Source organism: Lissotriton helveticus, chromosome 6 (genome assembly GCF_964261635.1).
Source record: "Lissotriton helveticus chromosome 6, aLisHel1.1, whole genome shotgun sequence".
Lineage (NCBI taxonomy): Eukaryota > Metazoa > Chordata > Amphibia > Caudata > Salamandridae > Lissotriton > Lissotriton helveticus.
In genome coordinates this window covers 770,774,536-770,789,467 of record NC_136067.1, presented here as the reverse complement: position 1 = coordinate 770,789,467, position 14,932 = coordinate 770,774,536, and the positions used below count along the sequence as shown (strand labels likewise).

At 44.3% G+C, this 14,932-nt stretch overlaps 1 protein-coding gene across 1 annotated transcript in view; it reads right to left on the bottom strand.

The window, feature by feature from the left end:
- Positions 1 to 14,932, bottom strand: part of MDN1 (midasin AAA ATPase 1) — a 2,221,312-nt gene that overhangs the window by 2,183,070 nt on the left and 23,310 nt on the right. Inside the window, exons 2-5 of the mRNA XM_078648266.1 lie at positions 10,731 to 10,957; positions 8,957 to 9,181; positions 5,844 to 5,951; positions 5,559 to 5,751 (exon numbers count right to left, since the gene is read on the bottom strand). Coding sequence (XP_078504392.1) covers positions 5,559 to 5,751; positions 5,844 to 5,951; positions 8,957 to 9,181; positions 10,731 to 10,957 — 753 coding nt within the window. The remainder of the gene's footprint in view (positions 1 to 5,558; positions 5,752 to 5,843; positions 5,952 to 8,956; positions 9,182 to 10,730; positions 10,958 to 14,932) is intronic.

The window sequence follows — 14,932 nt, the reverse complement described above, 5'->3', positions numbered from 1 at the left end:
AATCTATCACAGAAAGTATAGATTTCAGTGAACAATTCAAGTCTATCAATTACAGCAAGGACCTGCATGTGTGACCCAACTAAAAAGTTTCACATTTTGTTATTCAGTTAAATATGGAGCATGGGTGAAAATACCCATCAATTGGTCTGAAAAATTTGGTGAACATGTACATGGTTTTCAAAATAAGTACATTCAATTTATAAAAAGACAGCAATTTTTCCTTTGATAATAATTCCAATTTTTCCTATGACAACAATTAGTCACAAAATGAAGACAGCAAATCATGCTCTCTGTAAAAACACCCCCCCTCCAGTGTAACAGAACACTAAATAGCATGTATCTCAGCGCTTTACAACGAACAGTACACTGACCCATAGAAAACATCTGACGCCCACCAGTTGTAACAAAACAGAATGCAACCTATGAAGGAAATATTAACCATCATTAGACAATTCTATTAATCACTGCAATAACCAACAGAGGGAACATATTACAAAACTTATCAACAGTGCTTCAGTAAGCTATTGGTTTAAAGTAGCCTTCTTACAGAAAAAGTAACTTATTAATATAATCAAGGAAGGGCATTTCTTAATTTAATCTCCAATGAAGTGTCAACTAAAGGAGAGAGAAAGACATGGTGTGAACCAAGTCGAAAATCTAGGTCCAGTGTCCTCTTCCAATGTCCTCTGAAACATAGAAATGGTGCAGTAGATAATCATTGAGAGACCACAATATTACTGGTTCTTAACTAGCACTCATGTGGTCTACAATCAATAGCATCAACGATACATTATATTGTAGACACATTTCTACATCACTGTCCAAAATCCAGGAGGACTAACCAAAAACAACAACCTGGGAAAAGAAAACAATAGAAGCAGAAAGAATGAATGTGAAATATAAAAAAGTAGGTAGGCCTAGAAAAATCTACTCGTCCACTCTCTATGGCGAGTCAGATTTTACCAGGTCGAGATATTTTTAGCACCTGTTCGCCCGTTCTGGCGAGTGAACTTAAGCTGGAAGGAACAAGTATTCTGTTCATTCAGAAAGTGAATTAGAAATAAAGACTCTTTTAAATTTCGGCATCTCCCTTGCCTTCAGTGTCCTCGACCTGGACCTAGAGCAGGTGCTGCAGTTGCCACTTCGATGGTGGATTGGCAGAGGTTGTAAACGGAATGTAGATCCTTCTGACCAAGCTTATCGTGGCAATTCAGGCAAAACTGGAACGGTGTCTTCTACATCAATGGTAACAGGAAGCCCCTTGTCCAGGCATTCTCAGGCCATTGAGGAAACCTCCCTTCATGCTAAGTATCTCCCCGGTACCTCTTATTTGATGATCTTCCGAATTTCTTTAAATAACATCTTCTGAACTTTTCTTATTTTACGACTAGGAGAGCCTTCAGCAAAGCATCCAGACCCAATGCCAGAAAAATAGAATCTGAACATGGCAACTAAGAATCGGAGCCTTTCGCGGCGGGCATACAACATCAAAGGAAGCATTAAATAGGGGGATCCGTTGACTCACAACAGGACAAATCAAATGTTGAAGGACTGTAAAAAAGTGGGGAATTCCAGACCGGACCGCTAGATGGCGTAATAACACAGCAAGTAAATCAGGAAGAGAGTCATGCCGCAAAAAAGTAGTTATCCCAAACAAAAGTGGAAAATAAAATTCTCTTAGTAATGCAACACAGTCACAGAAAATATAATTTTTAATTTACATAAGTTCTTTGTTACCATCTTTGTGTAAATAAAATACAAATTGCATATGGTCAAAAAGACAGAAACTAAAGCAGCTGCTATGAAATACAAGAGGATAATACATAATTTCATGATGACAGCTGACGCAGTTAGAAATTCCTATAAACAGGTTTACCAACTTCATAGATGGGTGGAAAACATCAAGGCTAAGCTTCAAGCAACGTCAACTGAAAATTAAGGAGGGGAGCCGAGTGGTCTGGCAACATCGTATACTGTAGGGTTGCTCCGCTCAGATGCTATGTTATGTTATGATAGCTTGTAAAGCGCGCCGCTGCCCCAGCAACGGGGCGTCCTGGTGCTGAGCAAAATAGAACTTAACCTCATCGCTGTGGCGGCTACTCCGCCGCAGCGCTAAGGGGGCGGGGGGCCGCGCGGCGGGCCCTTGCTGGTGACGGAACCGCTCCGTCACCAGCCGCTGTTGAGCTGTGCTCATGACGGAGCGGTTCCGTCACGGCCCCACCCTCTTAATAGAACGCGCCGCGCTGGTGCGAAATCAGCGCCACGCAGGCGCGTCGGGCGGGCCATGACGGAACCGCTCCGTCATCAGCACAGCGCCACCGCGGCTGATGACGGAGCGGTTCCGTCATCAGCACGGAAAGGGCTAAACAGCGAGTATCCCTCCTGAAGAAATACAGGAAGGGCCAGAGAAGACGGTGGGTCAGAAGTGGGGGGCTTAGTGCGGAAACAGGTGGGTCTTTGACGGTTTTCGAAAGGTCAAATAGTTATCCAAGCTCCGGATGTGCGATAGAAGATCATTCCAGAGCTTGGCAGCCAGAGCGTGGAACGAGTGTCCACCAGCACGGGCCCTCTTCACACGTGGTATAGAGACCAAATGTTTGCCTGCAGAGGGCAAATGACGCAAGGGAGTGTAAAACAAGAGCAGGCCAGATATTATACCAGAAGTGGGGGATTTCAAGATCTTAATAGCAAAGCAGAGAGATTTAAACTACACCCGTCTCTCCACTGGCAGCCAGTGTAGCCGCCGAATGGTACTAGAGGTGGGGCAGCAGCTGGGCATGGCAAGAAGAGTTCTGGCGGCGACATTTTGGACCTTCTGAAGTCTTGAGATCTCGGTCTTGTTGACCCCAAGATAAAGCGCGCTGGCATAGTCCAGTGTAGATAGAACCGATGCTTGCACAGTTGTCTGCCGGACTGAAGGATCCCAGAAACCCAACATAGGTCGAAGACTGCGAAGAATGCCAAGACAGGTCGCCGAAACCCTCTTAGTTTGAAAGCTAAGCGCCGAGTCAACCCATAGCCCAGATTTTTCACCACCTTTTTTGGAATAGGGGGGTGGTCCCAGGGAGGAGGGCCACCAATGCATGCTCCACAGCTCATGATCCTTCCCGACCAGCAGGACCTCGGTCTTGCATGCGTTGAGCTGTAGGCAATTGGCAGTCAGCCACTCTGCTACATCCGCCAAGCCCCTTTGGAATTTGGCCGCATCATCTTGGCAATCATTGGAGAGGGCGATGACAAGTTGGGTGTCATCAGCATATGACACAATCGTCAACCCTCTCCTTTTGGCTAATAAGGCCAGTGGCTTAAGATACAAGTTAAAAAGTGTAGGACTCAGCGCAGAGCCCTGTGGTACCCCGTTTGATGTAATACATCCTAGATGAAAAAAGAGGAGCCGAAACTTAGTGGGAGGAGCCGTGTCCCTCCATACAATCGGCACCAAGAGCCGCGAGAGACCGAGGACAGCAAAGGCAACTCTCAGATAAGCAGGTATTAAGACAAGCTTAAAAGTTAAAGTTTGTGCTTGGCAGGTTAAATTCCAATGCTCAGGATACAAGCAGCGCTAGAAAGCGCAAGTGCAGAGTAAAGTCAAAAGCACACGGTTAAGGCGCACACAGAGAGAAACAGTGTTTACACAGTAAAATCAAGTTTTTAAAAAAGCACGGGACTGAGGCTCGCGGCAAGCGCTAATTACAGCATGTGGGAATGGTCAAGGGACAAGAAGGATTTGCAGTGGTGCTTCTTGGAATACAGACAAGACTTGGTAGAATTCCAGTGGATAAGACAAAGGGATACATCAGATACACAGTCTCTGGATCGGTGGTCCTGAACGCAAATCTATATGACTGGAATGAGATAAGCATCAGAGACGGTTTACGACCTATCTGGCCCTTTAAGCCATTCTTTTGGAATACATTTTTCACCAGAGATGGATAGAGGTATTCCACATGTGGGAAACAAGCAGGTATGACAAGCTTGCAGATTCTAACGGGTAGGTTGGTGGAAAAGTTGGGTAGGGGGTGGAAAGACACTGGGCACTCAATCACAGACGGTGCAGTCAAAGAGGGAGCAACCAGGGAGGCAGCACAGATGGGGATATTCATGAAGACACGGACAGATGATAGCAGATATTAATGCCAGCCTATGAGATATTGAGGTGAAGTTTTAAGGAATTCTAGGACAGAGAATTCAGTATCACACTACGATTGCACAGACATTCTCCACAACTTAACTAAGGGGATAGTAAAAATAGATTGGATCAAATTGAGCCTGAAACTGCTGAGGTTATGTAGAATGGATTACAAACATCATGCAGAGACTGTGCAAGGAAACAGGAGCATTACAGCATGTTCCATGGCACTGCAATAGAATCAGAAGCTTTTGCGAAGCAGTACTCGTACACATACGTAAAATTATGGGCTTTAAAGTACTGCCCTCAGTTCAAGCGCTTTATGGACTGGACTACTAGGAAGAAATGGGGATTGGATCAAAGAAGGTATTCACCCAACTATTTGTAGCAAAACAGACGATATTGCAGTGGTCTTCAAACTTTTTAATGCTGCAACCCCCTGTAAAAAAATTAATTCTCAGGCTCTAAGGCTCCCCTCAATTTTTTCACACTCCTGCTGCTAAACTGCTAATGTTTAAATCAGTCTTAACATATTTAAACATGGCAGTTCAGCTCTGTTACCCATTTTCACACATACGCCAAATCAAGATATACATGACAAAAGTTGTTAGTGATGGGGGCTATTACAAAGTGGCTTACTGCCGCTCATGTTTTTAACACTCAAAACAAAGCATTATGCTTCTCTTGGCCAGAAACTGGCATCCCCCTGAGCCTGAGAGAATTTAAGGCCCTGCAAAGGGAAGGGGGGGGGGGGCGGGGCAGCTGCAGTTTGAATACCTCTGCAACCTTGGATAAATGGGCAATACTGGTCTCCCAAAAGGAACAATTAGTATCACCAACAAATTGGGAAAGTAGGAGGTGTCTCAAAAGTTCAAGGATATAGAAGGAGAATTAGCAAATAGAGTGAACTTCTGGACTTTCACAGATTACTTTTAATTGCTTTCATGCCCAAGGACCCTTTCATACATTCAAACTAATCCCTAATTATGAGGGCCAGCAAGCGAATTTATTAACACGGGGGTAGATATCTCCATAGTGCTTCGGAAGGCTCAGGTGCTCCCCTGCATGTTTACAATACTTTTCATTCGAATGGCTTTCTCAATGTGGCAGATCTCAGGTGTGCATGGGCTCAGGGAGAGTAGTTTATCTTTGATAGTAAAAACTTATTGAAGAAAAATGTATTGCATCACAGATATCCATACAAAGTAGGACGAAACGCATTAGGATAATTTTGACAGTCTAAACACTATTACCATGGGTTTAGGAAAGAGGTGTTAGAAACTACAGATAGAACTCGGTCGACATTGAACCAGTTTTGTGATAAACTGGTAATGTCTAGGGTGGATTATCAATAATGTTTATTTTATTTACACAATTGAAAAGCAACTTAAACAAGGTAATCAGGACCTTCTTCAATGTCTTAACCTACCTGATCCTTTGGCGACATTCCATGCTTTGGAAGCACAACTCCACACACTGCTACTACCTTCTCAGACAGATCTTCAGAGACAATCTGGCCTTGTGTGTACTGCAGACCTTTCTCTCTTTGCCAGACCAGTGTGTCTGGATTGGCCAAAACAAGAGCCTTCTCCACATTCTGCATTTGCATCTCTTCTAGTGTCCTAGCAAAACATAAGTAAAACTGTTATCTTGATGCAAGGGAACAAGTTGAATGAATCAATTATATATACATTATCAATTTTTTTACACTTACTTCAGCCTGAAATTTATCAGTTCCTCTGGGCTCAATATTTTCTTCAGAAAAGTTTTTTTATGTCCATCACTCATACATGTTACCAAAGCCAAACAATTGGCAGTATACCTGAAAAAGAAAGACACTTTTGTGATCAAGTTGTTTAGCACCTTTACAGAGTGCTGATTAAGTGCTTTAGAGGGTGAGCAATTAAGTAAGGGAGCACCTGATCAAAGAGCTGAGCTAAACAACTAAGGTAGAGCAGGAAAATAGTACTATCCACAGTGATTGAGTTGCATGCCTGTAACACTGCTAATGATTGCTAATGATCGCAGACAATTTTCATACAGTCACGTTTCATTTCCATCTTATTACACCTTCTGGCAGTATATCAAGGAACATTCTTCGAAGAACTAAAGATACAACTATTTTACCCAATCTACTTCATTGTCGCAATATTACACTAGCTGTATTACAGGTCTTTGGGCTCATCACATCCCTTGTAGAGAGGCATCACCTTGATAAAATATCACATTGTCTTATCTTTACCTTTTATTCCTAAAAAAAAACACTAGGTTTTCTTTAAGTTGTAAAGAAAAGCAATACAATAGGAAAGGTGACATGATCAATGTATCTGGTCATCTTAAGATGAAAGTGTAGCATCTCACCTTTGCAAGACAGACCCACTGCAGAAGCAAAATGAGTAGCAATTTTTCTTCTGTAGTGTGGAGCCTTTCAGAGACTGACAACATTGCATGTTGTGTCATGTATTACTATCTCTGAGAAGGAATGATGGATTAAATTATCTCTTAAAGCAGCATGAAGAACTTTTGAATAACAATCAATGTAATTTATTTGATAGTGTCAAACTAGATGCTATAAATTTTAAAAGCGGAATGCTATATTAGTGATGAAGAATAACTGTAGAAAGGTTAGGAGAGCAGACTGGCAGTTTTTACTTTTATGTAATAAATTCACTATACCCACTTTGAAACCTAGTGTTTAATAAGTCTGTAAGCAAACACATCAAGAAGTTGTGGAGCATATGTAAAGCACTTCAGAATTTGTAAGTGTTTGGTTGCACTGTATGTAAAGACCGTAAATAACTTTTAGCCAGTAAGTGCAAAAAATAAAAAGGGGAATAAAACTGAAGAGAAAATCTGAAGTAACCCAACACAGAAACCCAAAATGATTATAAAACTTTCTTTTTACTGTAAAACATACAACTAAGCCTAGGTAAATGTTTATCCCATTTAAAGGTGATATAAAATTGTATTCCATTAGAACCCCCTTTACTCAGCTGAGTGAGGAGAAGGGAGAGGGAATCCTAATTAGAAGTCATGGTTATTCTCTCTAAATCAATAAACAGTAGAGCTCCACAAGTGCATTATCCGTGGAAAGAGAACTGCATGAACATCCTGAAATAAGCACAAAAAATCAACACCCTTCATTACATTCCAGCATGTAGAAACGTTTCTGTGCATGGTGCCTTCAGAGACAGGTGGACCCGAACACTTGTCTAAAAGAGATTATCTTATTTTCTTTACTTAGCAAACTCTGGCATTAAGTTATTTCATTAAACTAGATTTAGCTGTCACCACTGCTTATAGGAAAAGTCCCTGTAACACCTTTTTCACTTTTGCAGTGATTATGGTTTTCTAAAAGCGCTGAGAAAAGCCCCCTTCCACCCCAAATCAGTAGGTCTTGCTCCCTTTGTGAACTTAAAATTGACCTTTTCAAACTAATGGGTCCCCTTTAGAACTCATGCATGAGGCAGCGCTGAATATTTTTCATCAAAAGTTATTTTTCTTGAGCCTAGAACATCGGCCAGAAGGGTGACTCTTTGTTCTGGAACATTATTTGGTTTTCTCCTGTAGCTAAGTTTCCTTAAGATCTAGTTTTAGATTTTCCTATAGATCAATCTCACTTACAATTTTATTACTTCATACTCTCGAAGTGAAAAGGGTGCTCAAATACAAATTGGATAAAACCAAAACCTTTAGACAGATCAAAAAACTTGTATGTTATGATGGGGTCTGTATGGGACGGGCCTTTATCAAAACACATCACAGCTAAAAAGACTGTTCCCTGTATAATTGCTTGTTATCAAATGGCTAAGAGTCCCTTTCGAACAAGTCTACAGCTCATTCAACACGTGGGAAAGCAGCTACTGCTTATTGATGTGAAATGTGCCAATTCCATATTTTTTGCAAAGCACCAGTCTGGAGATTTGTGCATACATTAACCTGGCATTATTGCGTTGAATCGGACTCCAGAACAAATACTCTGATAAAGAAAACCCATTGCACCATGTATTTGCTTAGAAACGAACCCTCCACTGGTGTTCTACTCTATTCTGTTTATGAACATCAGAGAGAATCCCATGACGCAGAAGGAAAAGTTAAATTACCGGTTATCTTATTTCTATATTATGACTATTGTCTCCCACTTCATAAACAATGCTCCTACCTCTCCATTATTCAAAGGCTTTAGCAAATACTGTAAAAGGCAGTGATCATCCCAATGTATTTTCTTCAGGCAAACTGCCTAGCTGACTGCACCACATGAAGGTAAGGCTGGTAGCCGCTAGAATTCCTTTAAGGTGCAATCAATTAGCACTTGCGACAAGTCGAGGGAACGGACGGTTGAGGCTGTGGTCAATAGCAATGTAACTGTGTTGCAGTAACATGGTACACCACACACCAACACACGTTAATCGCAAGGTAGCTATAATCCTAGTGGATAGTAATTCTGATGAAAACCATAAGTTATCCATTTCTTTGCCAGGTTATCCAAAATGTACAAGTTTGCATAATGACTTCTACTATTATTGATGAGCTACATTTATAATTAGGGAGGTGAAGTCCATGGTAATGTACATCACTGGCATTAGGAATGATCTATTCGTTAACTGTTTTTTTTTGTTTAAGTTTAAGCCCACCTTTAGTCTGTCCCAGTACATTTGGGCAGCTATTTCATCAGGAGCATAATAGTGTCAGAGAACAATCACTTAAATACATAATCCTCCTCACAGCCTCGAAGGGTTGTTAACGCAACATCAGTCCGAAGTGTATCAGCATCTAGTGACATTAAGAGATTTCAGCAATGCCAAATGTATCTTTAGTACAACTTACCATCGCACCAAGGTGTCATGACTCCTCAGCAGCGGCACACACACACTCCAGTCCCAGATCTCGCTGAAAAAGTTGCGGTCATGCTGCAGGAACCTGTAGGCAGCCTCCATCAAGTCACGGAGCTTCATCCTCTTGCGGCCATAACGTACTGTGCTTGCGTCAGAACTCTCCAGGAAAAGCCTTTGGAACACCGGCAAACTCCCTTTAAAATAGCGCAGGGCAAACCTTTCACAGAAGAAACAAGAAACCATTATATTACGCATATTTTATATAGCACAGCAGTTATCTATTTCACCTTTTTAAGATGTTGAGGGTCTCAGGAGTTGGCTATATGGGCACAATTGTCTTTCAGTTTGAATAAAAAACAATGCTGCAAGCGCATACTCTATGGCTCTACTGGTTAATAGGCACCTCAGTCTGAGAAGGACCAAGGAGCACACAGGGAATAGATGGGTGAAGAGTGTTACAACATGTTCCCAAAAACATGATGCAGGCAACCATCCAACCTGCTGGAAACCGGTCTAACAAACACAGTACTATTGAAAAGGGACTGATAAAGCACCTCTTACATAAAGACACAGGGGAGAGCGGCCCTGACCTGAGATCATCCATGAGGAGTACAAAAAACAATAAATGATATACATCTTCATTTTCAGACAGTACAGCAGACCTGCCCTAATCTGTTTTATATAGTACTACATACCACACTTCTGCCACTAAGCACTGCTGGTGGTAGATTTTGGCATTCCCCACTTTACATAAGTTAATTTACTATGGGTAAAAACACTGATGGGATTTAAACTCACAACCTCACGCACAATGCATTTTGTTAGCAGTGAACGTTCAGTTCAGATCATTGTGTCATCTTTTCAGTGAATCATTCACGCCATCAATTTTTATTGAGTCATCATTCATTCATGATTTTTATCCTCAGTTCAGGGCAATGGTCAAGGGGTGTAAATGATAGCTAACTTTTGCAAATTATTCCGCTTAAGTCCAAGTGCAAATTTCAAACACAAAGGCAGATGTGAGAAATGTCCTAGAAGCTCATGTTGTATATCTAAATGTTCGGAATAAAGTATACATGGTGTTTATAGGCGAAAGCAAAATGTTGGCCTTGATCACAAGAGGCACCTTTCTGGGAATTAATCAAAGCTGAAAAACCATTCACAACAACTTCAACAATACAACTAAGAGCTAGAAGTTTGGTCCGAAGTTAGGTTACCCTAAAAAGGATCCAAGGTCATTAGGTTGGCCTCAATAACCGCCCACACCATCATTAGGGAAACATACTTTAAGGATGTTATTCACAGATTGCTACCGGACCTCTACAGCCAATAAAAGTATATCAGAGAATGTGTGATTAGGAGACTTGGAGGAGTGTGGGGGGGGGGTGGAGGGGGGGGGCAAACATTCAATAATCAAGATTTTTAGTTGTCTCCATTGACTGAGATTGCTTTTATATACCTTGAGAGGGTTCTCTGGTTGAACCTTTATATTGTAGTTTGATTCATTGTACACGCCATGGACTGTGCTTAAGGTGAGATGCAAGCTATCAAGAAAGGGGATTGTTATGTATATTGTATTATCTGTAAAAATTCAACAAAATTGTGTTAAAAAAAAAGGATTGCGAGCTAGAGAAGGAACTGAAAGGAAGAGAGCCTGAGTGAGAGTGCAGGTGCTTCTGTCTGATAGCGGTAAAACACACAAACATAACCCTGGAAAATATAGTCTAACAATGCAGATAACAGAAATAAAACAAAAAGCCACTCACGGAAGCACATCTGGATGGCTGGTGATCAGCTTGCCCATTGCAACACACAGTCTCTCGTGTAGGTCATGATTGATTTGGCCAGCTCCTTTAATGGCAACAGCATTTCTCTCCAACAAATCGAGTAGCAATGGGCGAAGTTGGCGGCTAATCAGCAAGGTGCATTCTTTGTCCAGCAACAGCTGTGCTAAGGCACTAAGGATGGCCTGGCGGTCCTGCGGACTCCATACCTGAAAAAGTAAATCACACAGAAACATGAATCTCATACTATCCAAAAAAGCCATTAAATTTGCGTACAACCTGTAGGAAAGTGCCCCTTTTTGATGCAATTTTGACAGAAGTGCCGTGGGCTCCAGCTATGCAGATCCCCAGTGCCATATCTTTCCCTAAAACTGCCCAATTGTTCCTCCAATTGGTAATACATTTAGCACCCCTGTAAGTCCCTAGTAAATGGTACCCCTGGTACTGGGACATGGGTACTAAAGAGGGTCCCTAAGGGCTGCAGCATGTATTGTGCCACCCTAAGAACCCCTCAGCACACTCATGCAGACATCCATTGCACGCACTATGACATGGCGCAGAGAAGTGAAGACACGACATATCACTTCCTGGGTGCACTGCCAGTAGACACTGCATGCAATATATGTAAGTCACCCCTACAGCAGGCCTTACAGCCCCAATGCATGGTGCATAATATTTCATGTGGAGACATATCTGCATGAGCAGGTATGCCACTGATGTCCAAGCCGAATCTTGGAAATTACCAGTGAGCAGGGAAGCCACCTTGAATATATGTACTGGGCATTGGTGATTACGAGTTCAACAGCTACATAATTGCTTCACTAAAACCAAAAGATGTTTGTCATCAAATATCTCATATTAATAGACCCACACCGATTACAGTGATAGATTTGTTAATATATTTACCCAGAGTTACCCTCAGAAACCTACTACTAGTGTCCAGTACAGCCTGCCACCACATACATGTTTGTGATCCCCTAGAAGGTGAGAGCCCCTCTCTCAGAGGTCAGGAACAATGCCTGATAGGAGGTGTTTTGCACCTCCACCAAACAGGTTGGCTAGCAGTCAGCATATATAGGCCGGAGGCTTCAACCCCACGCCGCCTTTGATATGCAACCCCGGAATCCCCCAGACATCGGAGATGCCACCACCTACCCGAAGCCCATTTGGCACCAAGACAGGCAGAAAATTAGTATGCGAAGTAGGCATGGAGCACACCCAGAACCGCTTAACCACTAAGGTGTCTTGCCTGATGCACCCCACTTTAGGAAAATTCCATCTTCTTGGTAATAACAGAACTTACTAAATTGAGACAGGGTTATGTCCACGTCCCTGAGGAAGTGGTCATATAGTGGGCATAGTGACACCAAAGGCACATACCCCATCGGCTACCTCTCTCCACTCCCCTAACTTCCCTAAATGTAGTATTTAGGTGACTCCTGAATCCAGAACTTCAAATTCCACTGCCTGAAAAAAAATAGGACATTGAAGAGCGACCCTCTGAGAAAAGAGCAGACCCTCTGAGAACTGAAGACTACTCTGTACTTTTGGCACCAAACCCTGCTCACCGCACCTAGTCTTGAGAATTGCAAAGATCCGGCTCGTCCTGCAGACCCCAGAGGATTGCTAGAGCAAAACTCGGTCCACTCAAAGGATCACTGAACTCTTTACACAGCATACCTCTTTTTGGTATACTATATAAAGAGCCAGCTTCCTACACATCCCTGCTGACAGCCCAGTGTTACTCCATATGTAACAGTACCTACTCACAGTACACCTACAGCACCTTTACACAAATCTTTGTCAAAAGTAATTGTAAGCATTAATACCACATCCAAGAGCAAGACATTTCATTGTAGGTTCTTGAAATATGGCCAATAATATCATTTACAGCTTGACATGGATAAACCCACTGAATTGAGGCCAATATTTGCGTTCACTGTTTGCTGCCTTACTTTTGAAAGTTCAAGAGAAAACTCAAACTAAAAAGCGGAGGTCCTGCTGCATTACACTAACAATGTTCCTAATGTCTTCACATTTGTTGCACTATGTTAAAGCATCCAGCAACTCAACTGGTAAAGGTATTTTCTCAGTCAGAGCGCATTAGAGCACTTCTTAAGACAAAACAATTGAAAATATAAACCTAGCTGTGCCCGTAGGCAATACCTGAAAATCTCCCACTGTCATCCCAAGAGGCTTATAGCAGCATGTAAGAGAAGGCTTTAAGCCTCTTTCAACGCAAGGTTAATCGGGGTTCAATAAACATCAACCATGGGGGGGCGGAGCTAGCTCGCGACCACGATGGCCGCTTGAGCCGCGGGCTCCCCAGCTTCACTACACTATCCGGAAAGAATCCTGCTTGTCACGCACAGCTATCCTGCCCTGCACCTGTGGAACGTGTCCTTCACCGCATCGGTGCAGCGCTTTTTCCCGCTGTGTGCTGAAGATTTGAAAATCCCGCGGTTCATGACGAGCTCAGCTCGTCATGAGCGTAAGAGAGGTGTACCTCATGACGAGCTGAGCTCGTCATCAGCGTCGATGTGGTTAAACTATTGCGGACCTCACAAGGACAAAAAAACGGACCGCCTACCTGCTTTCTAGTTGCTATGCGAGCGGAGGTGACGGGAGCGGCGGGACTGCGGCAGCCTCGTGAGGCCTCTGGGGCTGCCTAGGAGGGGAGGGCGGAGCGCTGAGGCGAGCCGGACATTGTGAGTGTGTGGGGGCAGCCGGTGCTGCCGGTCTCTGCTGAATGCCCTGCGACGAAGTGACCTGCAGAGGCTGCCGGCCGGAATGAGCGCCGTGAGGTGAGGCGCACGTTCTAGGCGAGGCCCGGGGGGCGGGCTCGTGTGACTTCTGAGGCCTGCCCTGCTGGAGCTGACCAGCTTGCTGCGGGAGCGGCTATACCGGAGTGTCTCCATGTGACGGGCGGCAGCCCGGTACCCACTGTCTTTCTGCCCTGCAGGGAGCGGCCCAGCCCTACCTACTTTCCCAGCGGTGATCAGCGGGCGCTACCAGGAGTGTGGCCGAACGGCCGATAAAACAATGGAGGGGCGACGCCCTGTAAATGATCTGCCGTTGCGGGGCTCGCCGCTCCAGAGCTGCGGATTGCGTCTGTCCCGGGGGCCACGGGAGTTAGTTGTGGGCCCCGCAAATATCCGGAAGGTTCAGTGCCATTGCTACTGCCCGGTGGGTAGTGGAGATTCAGCGCGGAGGTCCCTCTGCTCCACGTGAGGGGCTATCTGTGGATCTCCTCGCTGGCTAGGGGCGGCGTACAGTGCGGTGACTGAGTGGTGCGTAGTGATGGAGTGATGTCAGTGCTGATCAGGATGCGGGTGCGCCATTTACCCCTGAAGGACAGTGTCCAGGCAAAACTGTGCCTACCATTGGCTAATCTAGGGAATTGTGGGACACTATCTTGAAGGACTGCGCTGAGCGCCTGGGGGAATTTCAGAGGTGGCTTCTCAGTGGTGGGTTCTGCCCCACTCCTGGACATATCTGGGCTGCTGATTCAGGAGTAGTAGATCGGGGTGTTGAAGCCACCTATTCTGAAGTGCTACGGATTGCGGTCCACCCTCCCCCCGATCTATCTAGTCACGTCTCGGGCCTGGAGGCTGCTGACGCTGCCGCCATGGGGCGTGTGGACAAGAATCAGTCGAAGCTATCATTCGACCCGAAGAAGTCTAAAGCCACTGAGACTTCCGTGGGGGATGGGGCCAGTGAGTTGGACTAGGCTGGAGAAAGTCAACAACAAGACATCCGCGGGCTGTCGATTGCCATGGAGAAGAGCCTGCAGGGAGGAATAGCCTCATTGGGAACCAAGATGGACGCCCTCACCTACAGGATGGATCGCATGGCTGAGAGGTTAGACAAACATGCGGAACGTATCGACATGTCCGAAAGGAGGCTGACTGAGGTTGAGGATGCCCATACTACCCTGGACTCAGAACACAAGCAGTTGGGCAGGGTCCTTCAGGTCCTCCAGGACAAGACAGAGGACTTGGAAGCCAGCTCCCGGACCTTCCGGAAACTACCTAAACGGGTAATATGGAGTTCTTCACTGAACAGCTATTGCAGACCTTATTGGGGGACACCTCCTTCTCTGAAATGTTCGTGGTTGAGAGGGTTCACTGCTCCCTGGGCCCGAGATCGAAGAGGGGTGCACCACCCCGCCCAATAATTGCAAA